Source organism: Cydia pomonella, chromosome 9 (assembly GCF_033807575.1).
Source record: "Cydia pomonella isolate Wapato2018A chromosome 9, ilCydPomo1, whole genome shotgun sequence".
Taxonomy (NCBI): domain Eukaryota; kingdom Metazoa; phylum Arthropoda; class Insecta; order Lepidoptera; family Tortricidae; genus Cydia; species Cydia pomonella.
Window position 1 is genome coordinate 737,153 of NC_084711.1, and position 24,517 is coordinate 761,669.

At 37.8% G+C, this 24,517-nt stretch overlaps 1 protein-coding gene across 2 annotated transcripts; it reads right to left on the bottom strand.

The window, feature by feature from the left end:
* Positions 1-773: 773 nt before the first annotated feature.
* Positions 774-24,404, bottom strand: LOC133521036 (uncharacterized). 2 transcript variants are annotated; one of them, XM_061855758.1, is made up of 6 exons: positions 23,296-24,404; positions 21,550-21,795; positions 20,845-20,958; positions 4,596-4,819; positions 3,455-3,543; positions 774-3,135 (listed from the first exon to the last, which is right to left on the bottom strand). In XM_061855758.1, exons 1-6 carry the CDS (start codon positions 23,431-23,433, stop codon positions 2,867-2,869), a joined length of 1,080 nt encoding a protein of 359 aa, XP_061711742.1. In that variant the 5' UTR covers positions 23,434-24,404; the 3' UTR covers positions 774-2,866. The 2 variants fall into 2 exon arrangements, with proteins under 2 accessions (XP_061711742.1, XP_061711743.1); XM_061855759.1 differs by having other exon boundaries at positions 21,550-21,780; positions 23,296-24,403.
* Between the last annotated feature and the right edge of the window lie 113 nt (positions 24,405-24,517).

A 24,517-nucleotide genomic window follows, 5' to 3' on the forward strand; every position in this document is an offset into this window, starting at 1 on the left:
TATACACTTTAGAATCTTATCACTAAGGATTAAACTACAAAATTGTATACATATTTAGATGTTGACTGTACTGACACTTAACATGCTTAATAAAAAAACCTGGGAGCGGTTTCCTGTCAGTACAAAAGTACAGTAAAGGAAAACGAAGGTGTTTCAATTTACAACTCTATTTCAATGTAAACACGGATTAAAATGGCGATCCCTCTGCAAAGGAAGTTATGTCAATAAAAAATAAAAAAAATAAAAAAAAAATTAAAAAAAAGTGATTCACAACCCTAATCGCTGTATTACTATCCGCAAACCAAACCGACCACCGGGGTCGTAAAACATCTCATTCACGCTTGCGAGGTCACGGCAAGAATAAGAGAGATAGTGATATGACTTTGGTCCTCCGATTGGTTTGCAGATAGTATAACAGCAAGACTCGTAACTGGCCATCGGTGGACCGTAAGTCTTTGGAATAAGGTTTAATATTGTCAGTTAACAGTGTGGACGATGGCCATATGCTGCATTTACAAGATAGTGGCAAACAGAAATTGGGTGATAGGGTTTCGATTCGAATGTCTTTTATGTACCCAAAATAAAAACATTTGATGGCATTGATAAATTTTTGCTTTTTGTAAGTTTTGTAACAAGTGTCAATGTTTGAAAAATTGGTTATAAAAAGTGACCTAATATGAAATAAACTGAATGTACATTTACACATTACCACTGAGTATCATGACATTAAACAAAACTTAAAAATTTTACGCTTGGCCAAGAGAAAGGGCCAGTTACGCAACAGCTCCAAAATATTCAATAAATTAAATTCACTTACATCAGCGATACAGCATTTTTTTTCGACTTTCACGCCACGATTTAAGTTTTCCTAAGCATATAACGTTGCATCTATTCCCACAACCCACAATTTATATCCGTAAGGCCACCACTGCTTTTTGTATGGGAACCTGGTGCCTGGCATTGGAGCGTGATTACATTCAGATTACATTACAATACAAGTGACAGTTGTCAATAAGTCTAAGATAATAGAAACGACAACAATGAAGATAGAACAATACTGAATATATTTACTAACTAAAGCAACGCGGAATTTGCATTAAACATTGCATAAAATTTACAATTTACACGTATTTACATCTCTAGTAAACACAATAGGGTCGTGTACTAAACACTAAACAGTATAATCTTCAAATGTGATTGGTGGGGGAGAAACGAAAATGGTGATTCTCTCAATGAAACTATCTTCTTATAGATATTTTTTAAACAATGGAACGTGTATAAAAATCTATAAGAACCCCTTATTGAGTATCGGCTGATACGTACGACACGGCCGATCTACTCCAGCCGACACATTGTTAGCAACAGCATTTTGCACTACTGTACACGTCTTAGTACTCCAACATTTGAAAGAAGCAGCCTTGCAAACTGGAATTAGGCGCAAAAACTAGAACGCCAATAAAAATATCTGTAGTATACCGGGCGCTCACAGATTATTATTATTTGGGGTGTTGCGGGCCTTTGAGTGCCACTTCGATCAATCAGTGATCTATTGTGAATGCCCTTGGAATCCAATAAGTTCTAGATTCTTTACCTTTGAAATAGACGAAGAAAAGAAACATTTACTTTTCAGTTTTCCATAGCTATTTCGTCACAGCCTTATGCGTCAGGTGTATTTGACCGCCTTGTTTTCTTTAACTTCCCTGACCGTAGTCCTAACTCCCTACAATATTTTATTAGTATCGTATCGTTCACACTGTCAACTGACCTTTCGAGAACCTTAATGCAACGAGATAAGGTTTACTATAGGCGAGTTAAGTGTGTTGCTGTTAGTACAAAAAAATTACTAATAAAGATTAAATTTATCACTTCAAGTATAAACGCCAGTATAGTGCTCCGTTCCCACCAGATGTGCGAGGATGCTTAGCGAGTGACGAGTTAAGAAGTAATAAAATATTACCCACTAGAGCTGTTTCGAGCGAGGATTTTGAGTGATTCTATTAGCTCTGAATAAAGACATCCCTCGCTACGCATCTTCGCACATCTGTGATGGAGTCGCAATCTAAGATAATATTGCTATTATAATATGAGAGTGTGATGTTCTATGCACATTATGGCGTGAAGGTGAGACTAGCGTAAAACCGATGTTTTTATGGACACCCTTGAGATCCTGTGTGTATTAGAGGAGTCTTAAATAATTCACTGTTGAACTACGGTTGTAGCCGTCGCTAGCATGGGTTTTCCGGTATGTAGCGACGCGACTTCCATAGCATTCTCTTGTAAAAAAAGCTGAAGCTACTAAAGCTTCAATGTATTGGGGTTGTTTATTTAAGCATTGATAAACTCTAGCATTGGCTAAGTTTCTAGTGTGGTTGCAGTAAGCTAACTCATCCCTTACTATAATCAGTTCTTGCATTTTCCATAGCATTCCTCTGGAGCGCCAAGGCCCCGCGAGTATTAGCTTGTATCTATCCAGGCCACAGCTTCAATAAACTAAGCTTTGATAATTGCATTGTATACATGATAAGCCCTAATGTCGTGGCAAGCTAACCTGCCACTCACTACGGTTCGTCCTGGCCTCCTCCGTGGCATTCTTCTGGAGCGTTAACGCCCCGCGAGAATTAGATAGCTTTTTTTCATCATTCCACACGGGTTCAATATAGGTAAACTAAGCATTGATACTTTGTATTGACATACAGGTTGAGTTCTCTACCGTTGCGGCAAGCTAACCTGTCTTAGTAAGGTCCGTCCTGGCGTTCGCAGTTTTCTTTTGAAGCGCTAACTTTACTTTTAGATAGATTTTTGTTCATTCCACACAGTTCCAATATAGGTACACAGATAGTTTGCACTGACATACAGGTCTCGTTCCCTACGGCACGGGCAAGCTAACCTGCCTGTCGGCGCGGTCGGTGCGCGCGTCGTCGGTGGCGTTGCGCAGGGCGGCGGCCAGCGCGCGCGCGGCGGCGGCCGGCTCCTCGCGGCGCCAGGGCGCGGCGGCGCGCGGCGCGTACGAGCTCTCCTCGAAGCCCGAGCGCAGCCCGAGGATGATGCTGAGGGCCGACGCGTCCTGCCCGTGGCAGCCCGAGTACCGGTACTGCGGCTTCTTGTCGAAACGGCACCCGCCTGCCGCTTGAGCCCCTGTCACAAATTCTATTGTTATGAAATAATGTGAGCACGAGGCCGTATTGGCAGGGTCGCCATGTGAAGTGAAATTGTGAGAGAAACGACTTTAAGTATGTATTCTGTCTAAAGTTACAAAATGGACTTCTCAAATTAAGAAGAATGTGAGTGTGCTCGCCGCTTACGTTACAATGGTTTATTTCATAATTAACGGCTGTCATTATAATTCTGAATTATAATCACTATAAAGTTACATGACTGAAAGGCCAAATGGCGTGTTTGGATCATTGTAGGTCTTATATAGTTGCGACAAGGTTAACAGTCGACGTGTACGTACCTATAGGCATGATGCAGTCCTGCGTAAGCGCGCACTGCACCCACGGCCGCATCACCTCCTTCACCGCCGGCGTGTCCGCTACCAACAACCTGCAACCGAACGAATATTGATTTAGAGGTACTTCTAAAAAGCCAATGAATAAAATGCAATGGGTACAATACAATGGAGTTGGCCGATATAAATTTTATAATTGGCGCCAGCTTAGGTTTTCCTGTCAGTCCTAAGAAAAATGGCAAATTCATCTTTTTTTGAGAATTCTATGGCCTGGATGCTAAACCCAGTTTCATAGAACTAAACTAGAGCCAGATAAAATCTACGATGCCGCCATCTATACAAATCTTTGACTGTTGCCGACTCCATTATTTTATTAGCCAGAAAATGTTGGGTACGAGATGTATGTTGGGTAGTAAATGGATACAATAACCCAATTTTTTTATGTGCTGATTAATAACTTTACTAAAAACATATTGGTGCCGTGACCAGGATATCTCGTTAAGTGCCTTTAAAAGTTATCAAAAGTAAATCATGCGCAGTATAAGCGGCATTAACACACTTTGTGAGTTGTAGCATCTGTATGAAGTCATCTAGCGCCGCGTTTAAGTAATTAAACTTGTACGCCAGCATCCCAGAATCTACGGCTTCAAATTGCATTAAACAAGCTGGCAAATCCAGCGACAATAGGATGATACGAAGATGACAGCTCCAAGATGATGAGTGTGATATTAGTTTACCTTTTTAGCTCCAGCATCTGCACGAAGAGGAAGTCATCTAGCGCTACTTTTGAGTAATGAAACATTTGTGGATGAGCGAATGATGTTACAGCGCGTCAGAATGTACAGTATTCGTTCAAAGTGCAACACAAAAGCTGGCACGTTCAGTACTGATTGACCTAAGATAACTAAACTATGAGTTTAGTTTGACCTCGTGAGCTTTAACATCTGCACAAAAATAAATTCTAGAGCTGCATTCGGATAATTAAACATTCGCGGATGAGTGAACGATGTGACCGCTGCTCGCCGAGGGTACGCCAGATCGCCAGAGCTTGCTACTCGCACCCATAATGGAGGCTCGCAGCTCTGATCGGACAAGGCAAAGATAACAACTAGGTACCTACTAGATGTTGTAAGAGATATTGACATACCTTGTGAGCTCCAACATTTGCACAAAGAGGAAGTCATCTAGCGCCGCGTTTAAGTAATGAAACATGCGCGGATGAGTGAATGACGTCACAGCGGCGCGTCTAGGGTACGCCAGAACGCCAGAGTGTGCCGCTCGCGTCCATAAAGCACTGAGAGAGGCTGGCGAGCCCGTCCAGCGTTGGTTGGGTTCGGCGAAGATGACGCCGCCTACGCGGGATAACGCGTGCTGTAGACAAAAGAAATACTGCTAGAAACGGGAATATTAACCTTTACCACACATATATGTGTGGCAGTCAAAAATCGTGGGTCAAACCTCGGCTGTGCTGCAAAACATGCAAAAAGATGACAAAAAAATCGGTGAGGATTCTTATGTCTGTGTATAGACAAGACGACAATATTCATACCATCATCGATAAAGCCTGCAAATTAAAAATTCCAGATGAAACATTCGGTCGAATTCACATATACTTTAATATACCCTGATTTATTTCTGTAAAAATTGCGGCGCATATGCCAGCTTACTGATGAAGTTACCGATTATAGTGTTTTCGTTAATTTACAACGTGTCGGCGTTCGAATGTGGGCGAATCAACTGTAAGACTAATCTGTCCACGACATTTAAACTTGTCGAAAATTTCAAAAATGTCGTTTATATATAATATATTACTTTTATAGTTATAAATAAAGTTATCTAATATATAAAGTTAAAACAAGCGATTTTCTCTCTGATAGACCGAAAATATAGATAAATACTAAAGAACGAAACGAATCCTTTGTATGTCCAGAAACATTTTTATTTTTTGGTAGCGCCAGAGACGTGAAAACTGTCGGTCTAAAAGTGGATTCGCCCCCGAACTAAGTGTAGTCTAAAATCGATAATACAGGTTGAATTAACACTTAATGTCCCAAACCCAAACAAGGATTATCATTACAGGATTACTTCCGTTCAGTGAATACCATACAAGCGACTAGCTGCCTATTACAATTATTGGATTACCAGAAATGTGACTTAACTAGTCAGTAAACCAAGATTGTTTCCAGGTTGGTGCAAAAAATAAAAGATTGTGATTAAGATACAGGTGTCTCCCATGATGGGGCTTTAAATGCAGGGCTCGATTTTACTCGCTATACGGAGCTACTTTTATTATGGGACCAACCCCGATATCACGAAATGTTTGGCTTTTTCGTACATTTTGGTTGACCAGATGTCAAACATTTCTATGGAAAAGCCAAAAAAAAATTCGCGTTTTCGTGGTCCCACAGTAAAAATAACTCGATTTAGCAAATAGAATCGAGTCCTGCATTTAAAGCCCCATGGTGGTGACATATTGTATATTTTCTACTTTATATTTTAAAGACTAACAATTTAGTTATACTTAGTAAGCTGATGTAAATAAAATGAACCTTGCAACCTGCAATTTACATAAACTTGAAGGTTGGCTCATTGTAACTACAAATACGATATTGATTTCTAACTCCACTTAGACCAGATACACCTGCTGCCACCGAAAATGGTCTATCTATTATTACTATTGGAGGGACAGAAATACAAGAAATTTCTAGCATAGTGAGGTTACGTTGGGGCCAATCGGTAAGACATTTTTAGCAGAGCCTGATATTTACATTCACACTAAATCTGTCGCCTTCGACAATTGACTAGGTATTGGTAAAAAGCTTAGCGCATAAATAGGTTATCGCATCTCGTAGGTTAAATACGGCATTATTTTGTCAATTTTGTCATTTGCAAGGGAGACGCAATCGAACATGCCTTTTTTAACCCCCGACGCAAAAGAGGGGTGTTTATGTGTTTGACGCCAATGCCTGTCTCTCTGTGGCATCGTAGCTCTCCAACGGATGGACCGATTTTGATGCGGTTTTTTTACGTGAAAGGGAGTTTCCTTGCGGTAGCTATCTTTGATTGAAATCGATCCAGCTGTTTGAAGATCACTTATAAGCTCTTTTCCAAAATGACGTAAGGCACTTTCGCCCCAAAATGGAGTTTTTTTGGCATATAGCCCAGGAGTTCAAAAAAAATAGTTACCGGGCTGACTACTTGCTCGCTCGGTGTACAATCGTGGCGCATAGGAATATTAGGAATCCGCCCTCCAAATGACCCTTCGTATTTTCCAAAAACGATCCAAGCCCAAAATATCTCATTGACATTGTCCGTTTTACCAAGTACGTACGTGGGTCGAACGACTCAAGTATTTGCAACAAGACTGTTAGACTGACGTCACCCGGTTTAAAAGTAAACAGTGTCGTCTTGCCGTCTATCGCCCGTCTGCCAGCCTTGGATGCTCCGATTAATGAGCGGAACGATAAAAAACAATATACTCCTTTTTTTGGGCAGTCGGGTAAAAACAAAGTGAGATCGCTTCCAAACCTCTGCAGACTAAGTAATAAATATAATAACAATAAATAAATAATATAAATTTTTTTGACTAAGTCCCACGGTAAGCCAAGAATTAAGGCTTGTGTTGTGGGTACTCAGACAACGATATATATATTATTGTGTATTTAAGTATTTGTATATTAACAAATACTTAAATACACAAAAAACACCTATGACTCAGGAACAAATATTCATGCTCATCACACAAATAAATGGCCTTACCATCGGCTTCATAGGCAGAGTCACTACCTACTAGTCCAGACTAGTCTCCAAAAGTAATTAATAATTTGTACTCAACAAAACTGTTAGACGCTGACGTCACACGGTATAATATTTAACATTGTCGTCTCGCCGTCTATCGCCCGTCTGTCAGTCTTGGGCGCTCCGATCTAAGGCTCCGATTAATCAGCGGAAAGATAAACAACGAAGCGAGGTCTTTTCCAAGCCGACCTTTGGGGACTATGTCATAACAATACGCAAAGAGCCTCCGGTGCGGTGCAGCCCTAGTATAATTATATAACACAACCATGGTTAATCCCGTCTGTTTGACAGGGATGCAAATAAAGATTGATTTAAGAAAAATAATTGAGAAAAAAAATATATTAGTTGATTTACAAATCGTCAGTCGTGTTTATGATCTTATGCCAATTTGTGAATGTTCCGTTCTGCCGTTGCATTGAAACTATAGTGTTGATATTTATGAATGTGTTGTCCATAGATTCGCCATTTTAACTGACTTATAAAAAACAGCAGGCAAAGAGTATCGTTTTATAGTTTTTTCAACGGTTTACTTATCCATTTACATCCAGTAAACTTTGTTGACGCCGTATGACGTGCCGATAATAACACAGCACAACCATGCAGTTATGCACACTCCACTTTGGCTTACATGTACTTTGAAACAAAAGAATAATCATATTCTCCTACTTTAGGCCTCATAGTAATGAGCCTAGGGTACAAAATTGACAGACATTTATGTACGGATTTACAGCTCTTTAAAATTGTTTGCGTCAAATGTCATTACTGCAGTGGAAATTCATGTCAATAATTGTTAGGTAAGAATCAGGTCGAGTTTAGGACGAATCGACTGCCCCAGTTACAAGGCATGTGACTAAACTCTACCCACGGCGACGGCGTGAGGAAGACATGTGCTTTTAGGGCACACGCTAAAAATACATCTATTTTGCAATTTTAGGAGACGTGAGAAGCTACGTTTTATTCTCCTTCATTCCTTTATTCCTTCTATCATCATCTCCTCCTAGCAGTTTTCGGCCACAGCGACAGCTTTCTACTGTTGAGAGCGTTTCTGGAGTGCGCTCATAGCGAATTTTTGCAGACCTCTCCGATATAATTGTAAGTTATGGCAACAGGTGGTCTGCGTTTAGCTCGTCGCGCTTAGAGTCTAGTTCTGTGCGGCGCCTGGTGTCAAACTGACGCATCTGCACATGCCTTCAACGCGGACGGTCACTGGCCAGATTCTCACATGTCGTTGGCTCTATATGAGCTCTCTTCATATGCCGCTTTAAGACATATTTGAACTACAAAATCTGGCCGCCTTGCTTGCGCTTTCCATTTTTCATTATTCAATCTAATAAAGGACGGCAGCCCAGGTTCATATTCAAAACTTAATTTAACGCAACTGAAACTAAGCGCTCTAAATAGTACATACAGAAGCGCCTATATTTACTCCATCTTGAGAGATTATCTATTTGTGGAAAGTAATGACCGTAATGTTATTTTTTTGTGTGTGTGGCATACACTACTTTGTTATCATTAACAAACATAGAACACCTTGAAAAGATAATGGATTAATCAGGACTTGAACGTGCATCCATACGACGACAACGTGTCAAGTTACATAGACGACAATATTTGAAATATACTCGGTCAAGTAAATCTTGTCAGTAGCAAAAGGCGGCAAATTTGATATAGGGACCGTGCGCGTTGGAGGGTCTGCCATCTTGTGGCCTGAATCGGAACCATAAACATGCACATTTACACGTAACGTGTTTTCTTGAGCATAGTAGGTTCTGCCATCTTGTGGGCTACATCGGAACAAAAAACATCACATTTACGCCTCGCGCCAAAAATCCGACGGCTCCTGTGCTGCCTCCTACAGTTCATGCACGCTCCCTATATCGTGGGTTAGCAACACTGTCTTCGAATACTCGTAACTCCAAAATCGCGTGTCATCTGTGTTTTATCTATGGTATGTGGAAAGTGAATGACAGCCATCATGTTTGTTATATTCTGAATCGTTGCTATATCAAGAGAAATTTCTGCTGTCACCATTAAATACCAATATATTAAATAAGCTTGTGCATGAACTTAAGCAAGGTGCCTACAATATACAATCACGGTCGTTGATCATAAATATTTGTAAAATTTGAGGTTATAATAGTTACACGTTTTTTGTTCGATGGACATTGCTGCTTTTCTTATCGCAACACTAATTCACTTTGCTGTACAGTCAGCGTCAAATACTTTGTAGCAGTCAAAGTGGCCAGATAGTTCGGTACACCATACTAAATATATGGTGTACCGAACTATTTGGCTACTTTGCTACGTTGCTACTGACATACTTTGCTTGACAGACTATGTTTTAAATTTGAAATCCTTGTATTTGATCTGTACCCCTAGTGTAAATTTGATCGACATCATAACGTGACGAACGCGTTTGCGTTAAGTCTCAATTTGTATAGGATTTTGAGTTTCCAAAACGTCCCGCTTGGCGCGCTCTTTCTAAATCTAATACAAAATGAGACTAAACGCAAACGCGTACGTCACGTTTCGAAATCGAATTTATTTACACTAGGGGTACTGTTTAACGATTTTTACAGCAACCAATTAACAAATTAGTGACACACTAAAAATAATATGACGAAAAGCAAGAATAATATAAAGATGACAAGGTCTTATAGAACTTTCAATAGTAGTAGCACAGAAAGCGCCCTTATCGTTTGTCCTTGTCTCCCTTTTAATTTTGCCTACTACTAATAAGTCCTAAGTAACATTTTAAAACGGTAGGTGACTTGTTGTCCCCGCAAAAGTTTGGTCGAAAACAAAGAATCCGGTTAAATTACGTAGGTTGTTTTCGATATGTTGTCAGTAATATTACAACGTGTTTTTAATTTTGTCGCATTGCGTATGTTTTATCCCTCACGGGCACACGCGTGTAAGATCCTATCATAGGAATACTTGCTTTATTTCACCATAGTCATTATTTTGTGACTAAGTTTCGAGTAGCTATCATAGATAGTAGATATCAGCGAATAGTTAACAAACGTTATCATTAGTACCTAAACGTGTATAATATGCATAATCTCTATACACACTAGTCACACGAGTATTGGTTTAGGTCTTATCTCCTTTCACTGGGGTTTACTAATAACAGTAATAACTAATGTAGGTATAGCCTATCTATTGTTGTTTGAAAACCTTACAGCCACGCCTGCGTCATTAAAATATTTATTGACTCAATATATGTGTCACTGTCAGTATATGCCCCTCTCAAGACAACCGTGATTAAAGCTCAATCATACCCCTGGATTACTGACACCGTCAAATTCATGATGAGGTTGCGTGACAGTGCTGCGGCAGATTTTCACAAAAACCAGAGTGATGTCAAAAAACAATACTACAAAGACCTTAAGTCTATAGTAAATAAAGCTCTGTATTTTGAAAAGGTAGCATATTTCAAACATAATATAAATAATAAAATTAATGAACCCAAAACTTTATGGAAAAACTTAAAAAATACAGTGTTGCCTAGAAAGAATAATGAATTACCTATTATATTTAATAATCCTGATACCTTGAACAAACACTTCCTAGATCTACCAGGAACTTCAGGTGTCACTATATCACAGTTGACCTATTTTGAGTTTCACAAGTTCAATGACTCTGTTTTCCACCTAGATACTATTAGTTCTAATCAAATAATTAAAGTAATTAAATGCATAAAATCTAATGCTGAGGGTATTGATGGAATAAATCTAAACATGCTTATTTTAACCTTTCCATACACAATTGATTTTATTACAAGCGTAATAAATACCTCCATTCTTACATCCACCTTTCCGGATATCTGGAAATTAGCAGTAGTCAATCCTCTGCCTAAGGTATCGAACCCGTCCATGCTCACAGACCTTAGGCCTATAAGTATACTACCTTGTCTATCCAAAATAATGGAAAAAGTTGTATGCACACAGCTAACTGCCTACTTAGAAAACAACAATATTCTACCGGATGTCCAATCAGGTTTTCGGAAAGGACGTAGCACTATGACTGCTTTACTCGATGTCTCTGATAACATCTTGGATGCTCAAGACAAAGGTATGTGCACTCTTTTAGTCCTCCTTGACTTCTCTAGGGCTTTCGATTGTTTGAATATAAACCTGCTCCTATCCAAATTGAGCTATTATGGTTTTGATTATAAAACTGTAAAGTGGTTTGAAAGCTATTTACATAATCGATCACAAATTGTTAAAGTGTGTTGTAGTGACGGTTCTTCACATTATTCTGAAAAGGTTCAACTGACAAGAGGAGTTCCTCAGGGATCGGTAATCGGTCCGCTCCTGTTCATATTATACTCTGCAGATATAAGGTCTCACATCACGCATTGCAAATACCACATATATGCAGACGACATACAAGTATATATATCATGTAAGCCAGCCGATATTGACAGTGCAATAGATAAATTAAATCAAGATCTCACCACAATAGCATCATGGGCCACAGAAAACTGCCTGCTGCTTAATCCAAACAAAACTAAATACCTTGTGTTTGGCAGCAGGCAACAACTGTCTGGTGTCAGTATTACAGCGGATGTTGAGTTGATGAACACACCGGTCGAGAGGGTGTATGAAGCGCGTAATTTGGGTCTCATAATGGATTGCGGACTACGTTATGAGAAGCATATTGCTGCGGCTGTTAGAAGTTGTTTTTATAAGCTTAAGGTTTTATATACAATTCGGCCATATTTAAGCGAAAACCTGCGATGTCAACTAGTTGAGTCACTTGTCCTATCAAAGCTGAATTATGTGGATGTAGTGTTTGGGCCTCGGCTTCTTGCTAAAACAAAAAGGCTCATTCAACGTGTTCAAAATGCCTGTGCTCGTTTTTGTTTTAATATTCCGTTGAGAGCTCATGTGACTCCATTTCTGAATAGCCATAATATCCTTAAAATGCAACACCGTCGTAAACTTCACTTGGCTTGTCTGCTCTTTGGTGTAATGAAGTATAAAACCCCCCCATATCTCTTCAATAAGCTATGTTGTATTAAGCTTCGCGAACGCCGTAACTGTGGGATTCAACTGTTAACGCCGCGCCATGCCTCAGCTGCTTTTCGGGGAAGTTTTCGCTACGCCGCGTCGAAGGTCTGGAATAACATCCCTCCCCCCTTGAGAAACCTGCAAAGTATTCATAGTTTTAAGTCAAAGTTGAAACAGTATTTACTTAATCACCAACTTAACCAGGAAGCCTACAGACTTGATACTAGCTGCCTGTAGTTTGTACGCTTTTACTTACGCTTACCACAAGTTTTTTGTTCCTTCTGCAGAGCAATAGTTCACCACTCCTGTTATGCCATACATGTTTGAGTATTATTATGTTAGTATTCGTCTTCCTCTGATGCTGTTTTCATAATATAAAAATCTTGTAAATTGATAAAATGGACGCTCGATGTTGGTCTGGTCTGTCATTGCCTTTTAGTTCGTGTAGCTACCGTTGGCGCTTGTTGCGTATGCAGCTGTAATGTTCAGCCAAGGTATGGTTGGACCGGACCGATACAGTGTTATGTTTACGATGCTTGATATAAAAATAATCTTTACTTAATTTAGTCGTTATCTTTTATCTATTTTTCAATTTGTTCACTCTATATTATTTTGTCTTTTTCCTTCTTGTCTGTTACCTTTCGTGATTTTTCTCACTTGATGGTCTCATCGGAAGATCAGCGCTGGAAGCCACCAGCAACATGCTGAGATGAGGCCATTTCGTGGCACTTTATACTTCCTTTGTTTTTGTTATATCATGTAATTTAATGTGTCTTGTTTGTGTCTACGAATAAAAAAATATTCTATTCTATTCTATTCTATATTTACCTGATACAATTTCTCATAAGCACACCCCGAATTATCGGGTGCGAGAATGATTTCGCGTGTTTATAACTTTGTTTATTGTAAAATAGTTACCAAACTATGAATAAAAATTAAGTTTAAAAACGTTAAAATAGTTTTTTTTATAGTTTTTAAAGATGTAGTGAATAATCCTTTCCCATCGTATTTTCTCGGAATCGTTCGTATTTGTCATGCTACTTCAATCAACCTCAGTACTTCTTGTATCGAGACTGACTGAAATAGCAAGACACGTTCGTGCCTTTCCGTGAAAATACGATGGGAAAGGATTATTCACTACATCTGTACCTACTTTTTGGCTAGTGTAAAACATTCCCGCACCCAAAAATATTTGTTTCAATTCGTTTATTGGGGTCGGCACTAGTTTCTGTAAAAGCTATTTTCCTTTTACTGATTTTATAATAAGTGGCCCCCCCTCTTTACTTAACTGACAGGCCAATTCCAACGTGCACTAGCTGAAAGACCGATTGGAATCATATCAGTTAGCTGTCTTTCGCGCATTCATTTCGCTCATCACACTTGTCCGCACAAGTATTAGTGCGAGCGAGACGCCCGAACACTGTACTGACACGTTCGAATTGGTCTGTTTTCTGTTAGCCTCACCTAGGAGTAGACGCGATCTGAGTGCGCCCTATCAATTGAGTTATATATACCACCGGTTATAATAGCCGTTATGACCACACGGTTTTCAGTAATATAGGGCATACAAAATATTGGAACCGCAAACGAAATGCGTTTCTAAATATTTACACATAGCTATTTCAGCTGCTTAAGCCAAATATTTTGAACAACAATGCCTAAGAGGCCAGTTTAAAATGGAAGCTAGCTTAGCAATTGGCTACTTGACTGTTTTTTGTAAATAATGTCAAACGATCTTGATTTTCCTGAGGATCAAATGTCTATATAGGACTCATGGCATTTAAGCAACACAAAGATCAGAAATGAGAGTTAAAGTCTGACGCTCGCACTCGACGATTGAAACGCCACTAACAAAATGATAAGGTGATGTGACGTCACATCATATAAGTCTGTCCTAAATGTATGTAAGATCAAGGAAATTGCAATTTTGACCCTGAAATATTGCGTTTATGTGTATAGTTGTCATACAATTTATTTTTCAATAAAATGTAAGGAATCGATTAGTACCATTTTCTTTTCTATTTTTGAAAGACAAAAAAAAATTTTTTTTTTTTTTGAGATTTCGGAGCCTTGTATTTTTTTATAATCTAAATATAATTTTTTAAATTTCACTTTTTTATAATGGATGGCTCATTTTCTATCCATTTAACTAAATTTTGTTATAATATTCAACATGTGTCAAGTACCCAATTCACAATACATATCGAGTAGCTATAGCCAGGCTAATATACAATCATCGCCGGCTGCATCAGGGTGGTCGTTACACGTTTCTATCGTACTAATTTGAAATCTAGCCAGAAGACAAGGCACCCCCTTATTTTGTTCCACATTTTAGCTTGATAAAATAGGCCGAGCTTTGTAACTTGATATCAACTACAAAGCGTTGCTAATAGTACATTGTGCAACGAGGGGGGTAGGTAAGTGAAATAGGTATTGTATACGAGTCTATTGTAAGGACTTGATTATTGAAACAACGACATATTGGAAGTGTCTTTTATTTGTAAAGCGCTGTCTCACTCTTACCTTACTGTTTATACATATCTCTATTCTTGTTACTCTAACGGTGTTATTAAATATCGAATGAGACTACTATGGTTCGACCTAATAATCACGACATTCATGACATTATTTGGGTTTTTGGAGTCTCATACAACAATAAAGAATTTAATGGTTGAGCAGTACCCCTTTGTAGTTGAGATAATATTAAAAAACTTGGCGTATTTTATCAACATGATAAGTCTCTTTCTATTCTACTTTCTATCATCTTTCACTTCTATCACTCTCTCTTATTTACTCTTTTCCTACTTTGACCCCACTCACACCTCAAGCTGTAACTAGCCCCAGGTGAGACCAAACAGTGCAAGCCATGATCAAAAAAAAGGTAGAGATTCACAGACGTTAGTTTTTGTGAACAGACGCACAGTCTGCCACGCGAAGGTCGTAATGCAATTAATGAGACCAAAACGGAACCTAATTGTCAATGCGTGACACCCAGCCGTAGAATTGCCAGGGCAGACGATAACATACCTTATGTCGAGGTTATAAGGTATAGACTAGTGTTGGAAGTATGTGCGCTGACGACAGTCGTTATTTTATCATTAAAATTTCAGATGTTTGTATTGTAAATGAAAGTTTAAGAACAGAAATAGGGTGTCGCGCTCACTAAGGCTAAATTGGCTCGAACTGAATGATGGTATACACTACAAAATTCTTACATAACTATCCAAAGAACATAAATTCAAGGTACTGTGAAGGTTGGAAATCTTCAGCCTTTTTGAAGATAACTGGCAACAATTATGTATTTGAATTCAGAACTATCGTTTCGTCTCTCCGCCCGTCCGTCCGCCTGTCCGCATATCACAGCGATTTTACTCGGAAACTACAGACATATTTTAATGAAATTTGGAACTTAGGTGTATTTTGCAAGCCGCTATTTAGTTTAGAAGTCAAATTTTTAAATTGAGGGGGGGGGGGGGCACTTCATACGTGTAACTAAACATATCGTATTAAGGTAAGGGGTCATCCGGTATACATGCTTAACTCCTCCGGGCGTAATATGTGTCTGCACAGGGTTGAGTCACGACACGAGTGCGCATTAGGCAAGGGCACTCTGCGAGGATGTGCAAGGACGTCTCCTCTGCCTCCATGCAGAGTCTGCACCGCCCCATGTCACGTTTGCCCATAGTGAGCATGTGATTATTTAGGCCGCAATGCCCAGTAAGCACCCTTACCAAAACTACTCTTACTTACTCAAAACTAGTAGCTGTAGATCTCGTGAGAAGCTTCATAAGATTAATAAATATAAAAATATAAAATACTTCGTTGAGTCAGTGTCACAGCGAACTCACAATGGTTTTAAGTGCCTCTAAGAGCTTTTTCCCCACTGACATCCAGTTTATTGCGGGTACAGTTTTTTTTTTATACTACGTCGGTGGCAAACAAGCATACGGCCTGCCTGCCAGTCTCCGTAGCCTATGTACGCCTGCAACTCCAGAGGAGTTACATGCGCGTTGCCGACCCTAAACCCCTCCCACCCCTCGTTGAGCTATGGCAACCTTACTCACCGGCAGGAACACAACACTATGAGTAGGGTCTAGTGTTATTTGGCTGCGGTTTTCTGTAAGGTGGAAGTACTTCCCCAGTTGGGCTCTACTCTAGATCTGGAATGACATCCGCTGTGCTGTGCTCTACCACACAAAGCGAGATGACATTCACAATGCCCATACCTCTCTTGTGGACGTAGTTTAAGGACGTACCCGGGTCCAATTTAGGTCCACAGTTTTCTGCAGGATCCCGTTTTAGTAATATACGTGTTGACATAGTAACGTTCACAAGAGCATTAGGTATGTTTGCGGGATATTGCACGCATACTATAGAAAACTGGATCCTGCAGAAAACCGTACCCGCAAAAAACTGGTCGTCAGTGGGAAAGAGCTCAAAGATAAAAAACTCGCTGAATTTGATTATTATAAAATAAACAAAATCAAATAAAATTAATTTATTTCAATTGATAATCCATATTTTTTAAATTAAATAACATTTAAACATACTAATATATAAATTAAATACAAAACGATTAAAATTAATTATGAAATAAATAACATTAGATACCTACCTAAATAACATAATTATTTTAAGTTCGATATTGTCAATCGATTACTTTTAACATTAAGTATACACTTAATATTACTTATTTATATTATATAAAGAAAATGATCATTCTACATCAACATATGTAAGAGGTGCGTATTTGGAAACCGATATTTAATTTTCATCGTTATCATTCGAGCTTCTAACAAATTCGTATTAAAATAATAATTCGATAGCAAAACTGCACACATTTTTATATAAATTGTGCACGAAATTTAAATAGAATCATTATCCATGTAATACTTTCGTCGCAAAATTTTCTATGTTAATGTCACAGCTGTTGGATCTCCAAATAAATAAAAATAAAAATAAAATAAAATAAAATAAAAATCGCTACCGGGCGCCAATCACTGCTTGTAATCCACATCTCTCCTCCACTGGATTACAACCAATGCCGGCCATGCTATTGGTTGATTCCCGCACTTCACTTGTCACCGACTCAGTGGATATACAGCCTAGAATTGCTTGCGAAACCTAATCAGTCAGGTTTTTGAGTTTCCAACAGATGTGTTCAATTTAAAATTAAATCATACGATAATGTGCAATGTTCATGTTCGGTTAATAAATCCCACTTGGTTGTTATATTGGGTCATTACCTATGAAATTGGCGTTTTTGTTCATAAGTATTAGTCATGTCATAGTTTATTTATTTTAATAGTAACTTCGAAGTATTTTTCAATTTCATTAGTGCGCTTAACAACGATTTTACATACAATTATTTGCTACTTTTATTGTTTTATGTATTCAGAATACCGCCCTGAAAACAGCTCTTTTCATGTGCTGTCGGCTCGAGTATTTAAAGCCTTTTTTTTTGACGGGACAGATTAAAAAAAAATGAGATAGAAAATGCGCCTTAAAAATGTCTCAGATTACTGACAAAAATTATTTTGGTTTGAAAATACCATCACAAAATAATCCGCAAAATACATTGTATGAATAATCGAATTTCGTTAAAGTTCTCAATTTCATAGGTAATGACCTAATATTTAAGGTACCGTAAGTTCAGAGAGCGGAGTTTTTGAAAAATCGTTCCGCATATTTAGATAAGAATACGTTTTCCAAAAATCTTTAAGGATTTTCTCTAGGGACTGGCTATTCGAGTTCTGATTTTTAGACTTACGTTCGATTAAAGAAAATCTTGAACATCTATCTAAGGCGCACTTTAAAATATGTACCTAACAATTTATGCACAAAAATGAAATATATGAAAGTTGCATCTAAAAATGCGCAATTTTACTTTTGAGGGAACTCATCGATTAGTTTTTCTTTTACGCTCGAAAAACACGAACATACGTGGCCGTAATCACGAAATTATTGCAGAGATAAGGTGCAATTAATTAAGTACGTTGTATTGTTTACCTTTATTCACTGTCAAAGTCTACAATCAAAAGTTTACTGGCCCGCTGGAGACAACATTACAAGTTCATGTATTGAATAGATACCGTAAAAGGCGTGGAAATGGCGAAATAAAAATACTAGTTATTATGTATATTAAGGTAAATAAGCAACATTCATCATTTATTGACAGTTTATAAAGTAAATCATCGTTTATGTAATCAGTCTAGTAGCCCGACATTTAGAATAGCATCAAAACAATTTCACATTTCTGAAAAGTGAACTTTAAGCTGTCTGTATAAAGGTTCCATTTGTAAAATATGAGGTTCTGACTTTAAAAATTTGCCAAGTTGACATTTCTGAAAAGTGAACTTTACGCACTATGTGTCAAAGTCGCTTTTGCAAAAACACGAGGTTCGGAGTCAGGCGTGATGTGAAGGTCGTTTGGTTACAATGGATTTTATAAATGTGCCCTGCCTACACACTCGCAGCAACATTTAACAAACCATCGATGGACCACGTACTTGCAATAACATTCACGTATTGTCAGCTAACAGTGTTGAAGATGGTTTTTACTTGCTGTTTGTTTAGCTAGTTAATTAAATTAACTTATTCAGCGAAGACCAAGAGATAACGATATAAGTACATGTCTACTGATACTTAGTAGGTAATAGGTTGAGGTAAATTCGTCAAAATAGCAATAAGTTCGCAGTTCCAAGGAATCAGTAAGAACAAGTATGTCTTTATATGAATACATTTTATTATTACGAAATTCAACCTGTGTGGTTAACTTTAACCACACTGATATGGGTTGTAATAAATCTGTTAAACGATTGTAAACTAACCACTTGTTATTTTATAGTGGTGATAACAACGACAGATACACAATGCACTTCATTTGACATAAAACATTGTTAGTACATGTTTACTTTATTTTTAATACAAACACAAATCAATATGACTAATATTAAGTACGACGTACTCACGACGAATGCACCCACAGAATTGAGCTAAACTAGCCACTGAGTAGGTGAAAAGAAAAGCCACTGAGTGGGTGCCACTACGCCCATTACACTACGCCGGCTGATTGGCTTGTCATTGCAAGTGATGACATAAGCGCCAATGGGTTCACAAAAAAAGCGGCCAAGTGCGAGTCGGACTCGCGCATGAAGGGTTCCGTACCATTTGAGACGTATTAAAAAAAATCTACTTGCTAGATCTTGTTCAACATTTTACCACTTTGGACACACATTTTACCACTTTGGAAGTGTCTCTCGCGCAAACTATTCAGTTTAGAAAAAAATGATATTAGGAACCTAAATATCATTTTTGAAGACCTATCTATAGATACCCCCCCCCCCCCCCCCCACACGTATGGGTTTGATGAAAAAAATTTTTTTTTAATTTTATGACGTATCAAAAAAAAACTACTCACTAGATCTCGTTCAAACCAATTTTCGGTGGAAGTTTGCATGGTAATGTATATCATATATTTTTTTTAGATTTTTCATTCTGTTATTTTAGAAGTTACAGGGGGGGGGACACACATTTTTTCACTTTAGAAGTGTCTCTCGCGCAAACTATTCAGTTTAGAAAAAAATGATATTAGGAACCTAAATATCATTTTTGAAGACCTATCCATAGATACCCCACACGTATGGGTTTGATGAAAAAAAAATTTTTTTTTTAATTTTATGACGTATTAAAAAAAAAACTACTTACTAGATCTCGTTCAAACCAATTTTCGGTGGAAGTGTGCATGGGAATGTATATCATATATTTTTTTTAGATTTTTCATTCTGTTATTTTAGAAGTTACGGGGGGGGGGGACACACTTTTTACCACTTTGGAAGTGTCTCTCGCGCAAACTATTCACTTTAGAAAAAAATGATATTAGAAACCTCAATATCATTTTTGAAGACCTATCCATAGATACCCCACACGTATGGGTTTGATGAAAAAAGATTTTTTGAGTTTCAGTTCTAAGTATGGGGAAACCCCAAAATTTATTGTTTATTTTCTATTTTTGTGTGAACATCTTAATGCGGTTCATAGAATACATCCACTTACTAAGTTTGAACAGTATAGCTCTTATAGTTTCGGAAAAAAGTGGCTGTGACAGAATCGGACAGACAGACGGACATGACGAATCTATAAGGGTTCCGTTTTTTGCCATTTGGCTACGGAACCCTAAAAAGGATTTCAAACGTGCGATAGGAAGGAGAAAAGGTCTGAAAACGAACTCCGAGGCAGTATCTGTAGACGCAACCAGGGATAAACGATGATATTATATACTTCCTTCTTTTATTATCTACGAATGAATCTGTTTGGTAGGTTATTGTTTGCATGCCAGTCATCTTTGTTACACCCGTTGTTAAACATAAGCTTGTATCTTTCTCTTTTGGTGTGCGGGAGCTCGTTAGAAAGTGCACAATTCTCGCTTGCCTAGACGCGACAAAAAAAAAACTACAATTTTAGCGCTGCAATTTTGGAACGCCGATAACCTATTTAACTGGAGTTATAATATCATTGGCGATACACGCTAAGATGAGAGAGAAATTTCATAAAAGAGAGTGACTTAAGCTAATATAAACTGACCTGTATGATTAGCGGGCGATATGCTGTGATGCTCTCGTCGCTGACGTGGGAAGGGAAAGCCTCCAGGTCGAAGTCGATGACTGCACAACGCGAGGAGTTGCAGTAGCTCGACACCTGCCGACGGACGCACATTTAGATACAAATGTAAAAGAAGAATGGAAGTACACACAAGTGGAAAAATATAGTAATGAAATAGGTTCTATATTTCAAAGGTGATAATTCGTTTTCTTAACCTAAAATATGGTCCCACAAATGCAGGTACTTGCTGCACTTAACATAAATTTCATTTTTATCAGAAAATCTTCTTCGGGACAGTTTTCTTTAGGGACCAGGGCACAAAGTAGCGCTCGGAACATTTTACGTCTTTCCTAGTTTATTTTATACGTGCTTAAGACCAGTGTTAAATATTGTCCAGTCAAACGAATTTGCTGGGAACGCATGTTTGCATCATATTGCGAGTCTAATTTACGCATACAGCGCGTAATCTATAGCAAGAGTGCTTGTGCATTCACTTGAACTGGACGCACCTTTAGCTAATTGACTATCAGAAGCGAGGATTCGCTTTTTATTGTATGTCTTAAACCAAATGTTTGTTAGATGATATTCTAAAAATATTGATGAAAGACAAGAACTTGAAGTGCGAAGATTGTTCAAATCAAATGGAAATATTTATGGCAAAGTCAGGATAATACTAAAGTTACATACCACAGCCAATGAGTTGGGTTTTAATCCTAAATTGTACAGCAACACAGTATAAGGCAGCCTTGCTGCTGCCCTCACGAAGCTCACAGCCATAGCAGAGTCATCCCGGACATGTGTCACTATTACCGGCACTGTCGTATTGTGCCAGGTTTCCACATGCCCTGAGAGACCGAGGATCTTGAGGTACCGCTCCTCTTCAACCAAGTGGTTCTCTTCCACATCTCGAAGGTTGTCCTGTGGGGAAACAACCTGCTGCATTATAAGAGAGTTCTCAGTATGTATAGAAGACATTGTATATAAACATATGGGTTATAAACTGAAATAAATGTCATATACTAAGAAAATGTGGAGGCCCCAGGCTGGAATCAAACCAGCGCCCTCTGCTCTCACGGCAGGTGCCTGAACCACTCGGCCACCAGGGTCAGGCGGCATACGTTGAATTTATTCATATAGGACTTTTTCTAATTGAAAAAAAAACAAATAATTTTATTTTTTCTGAAATTAATTTAATTTGTTCTAAACTTCTAATACATAGGGGTTATTTCAAATTTTTTGTGTTGTTATTTTAAATAACTAACCAAATATTGTACACTCAACATCAAACTTTTACACTCAATAACATTACTCTTTTGCAATAAGGCCAAAAATGTGAGCAGATCAACTTCTAATTACAAAAAATGTCTCAGCAGCTACCAAGAAATGATATTTCCAATTTAATATTTGTCTAAATTTGAGGTCTATCAGAGAGAATTTTTTTTATTTTTGTATATTGTATAACATAAAATGATATAAAAGATATGTCTTATTTATAAGCCAAATTTCCAATTGAAGTTTAAATCTAAAGTGTTTAAAAAAAGTGTTGGTCTAAAAGGTGATATGTATAATAATATATAGTTGTTTTAACATTCTTATAATGCTGATAAGCATTAATATTCTGAATAGTTTGGTTTGAGAGCCAATAGTTGGGTCACAATTATTTTTTGATGAATGTATTTCTATCTCTCCTTGCCCCACGTGACCACCACCATACATGAGGTGGGGATAGATGGGAATGATTCATTTTTCTCCACACAAGATCATAAAGGCTCTTTATTCTTAAAAAAAAAACTGATAATTAAGTTACGTTTTATCCACAAGAGTAGCAAAGTAGTAAGTTGTCTCATATTGGCTGGTAGAATTGACTTTTAAGTGATTTTGAATACTAACATTTTTAAAGTGTTTTTAGAATCTGACTGGTATGGTGAAAAATTTTGTTTTTTACTTGGTGGCAAAGTTTGTGTAACCCACGTGACTTGAAACCTTTGCAAAGATGAAGATTCCACTTTTTGCCATACTTGCTATTCTCATGGCTTGATTTTGGAATCTTTGGCTTGCTCTGGTAAATCAAGTATCAATATAAAGTAATCAAGTATCAGGGGTTAAACAACAATTTCACCCTCTTGTAAAACAAGTAAAATTTATTTTTGTTCATTATATCTTTGTTCATTTTCCGTTTACATATTTTTGAATAGCAAGAGTTACACAGAGATCGGAACAGGTTTGTTTCAAAACTTTGAATTAACCATATATTTTGGTTTATTTTATACTCCAAATGTAGGACTCAGTTTTGTTTTTAGATGACTTCGCATTATTAGATTGCCCAATTAGAAATGAAATAATTAACAAAGAACGAAAAAATACCGTTTTCGTTCCCATACAAAAAATACCGGTTTCCGATTCCTGAGAGTAAGAGTCAGTAACATGAAGTACCTGGAAGTCCTTGATATGCTGATGCGTCTGCGACACAATATTTTGGATGGACTGCGGCTGCTGCGAGTGGAACACTATCAGGAACAGACTGGTCGCGAACACCGACGTAGAAAACAGCAGGAAACTCTTAGTCTTCATCTTGGCCGCTCATTCTACCACTCCCCGGCATTTCCACGAGATCCTTCTCTTCACGAACGACAGCTCACTCATCACACGCACCCCTTCATCCTCAAACCACCGCTCATGTTTGAACTTCTTTGAAAAATAAATCAATATCACTGACAGCCGCTTCCCCAGTCATTTATTTGACAAACTACACACAATATCCACTCTCATTACAAGCCAAAATTGGAAACATTAAGACCATTCACAGCCAAAACCCACTATATATCGTATTGCATATCATATTTTATTTTTTAACAATATTTTTTGCAATTGGCAGACGACTCCTTTCGCGACGGCAAAAAAAGATGACTGATTGATTCAGGGCTGCCAGTACATAAATCTTGATTATACAGTCCACAGTCAAAATTATACGAAATTCGATTACATTATATGGAAACGATCATACCCGATTTTTTTCTTACTTACCTATCTCAAAAACCAACATGTATTTAGTAAGTAGTAGGTACATAACTAAATTCTGTTAATAACTACCGCCGAAACAGCACAAAAAAAAAAGAGTTTATTACCTAAATTTTATCAATTGTATTTAATTAGGTTTACAGGGGTATTAACCCTGTTAAGTATTTTGTGGACCTACAATAAATATTTGATATTTGACGTCTCTCAGATTAACAAACACCAAAGAGGCAATCATACAGTACATCAACCGATCAAATTGTCAGAGCCTAAAAAGAAAAACCACTCTAACCGCCACCGTATCACCTATTATCAACTTGGCAATCCGTCTCTGTTAATCCCTTGTCCTTTCGTATATACATAATAAATACAATAAGCAGTCCGATTTTACAGAATTCGTATTGAATTATACGATCTGGCAGCCCTGGATTGCATGATTGTCTGAATGAATGAGTGAATGTTATTGTATATACACCTATATAATACTAAACTTCAAAGTTAAACGCATACTGGAAATGAAACAAAATATTTTTGTCAAAAAAACGACTAAAAAAACTTTATGAATTATATTTGATATGTTTTGGAGAGCATATACATATCAAAGCGAAAATTTTTATTTACTGTAAAGGTACGTTTTTGA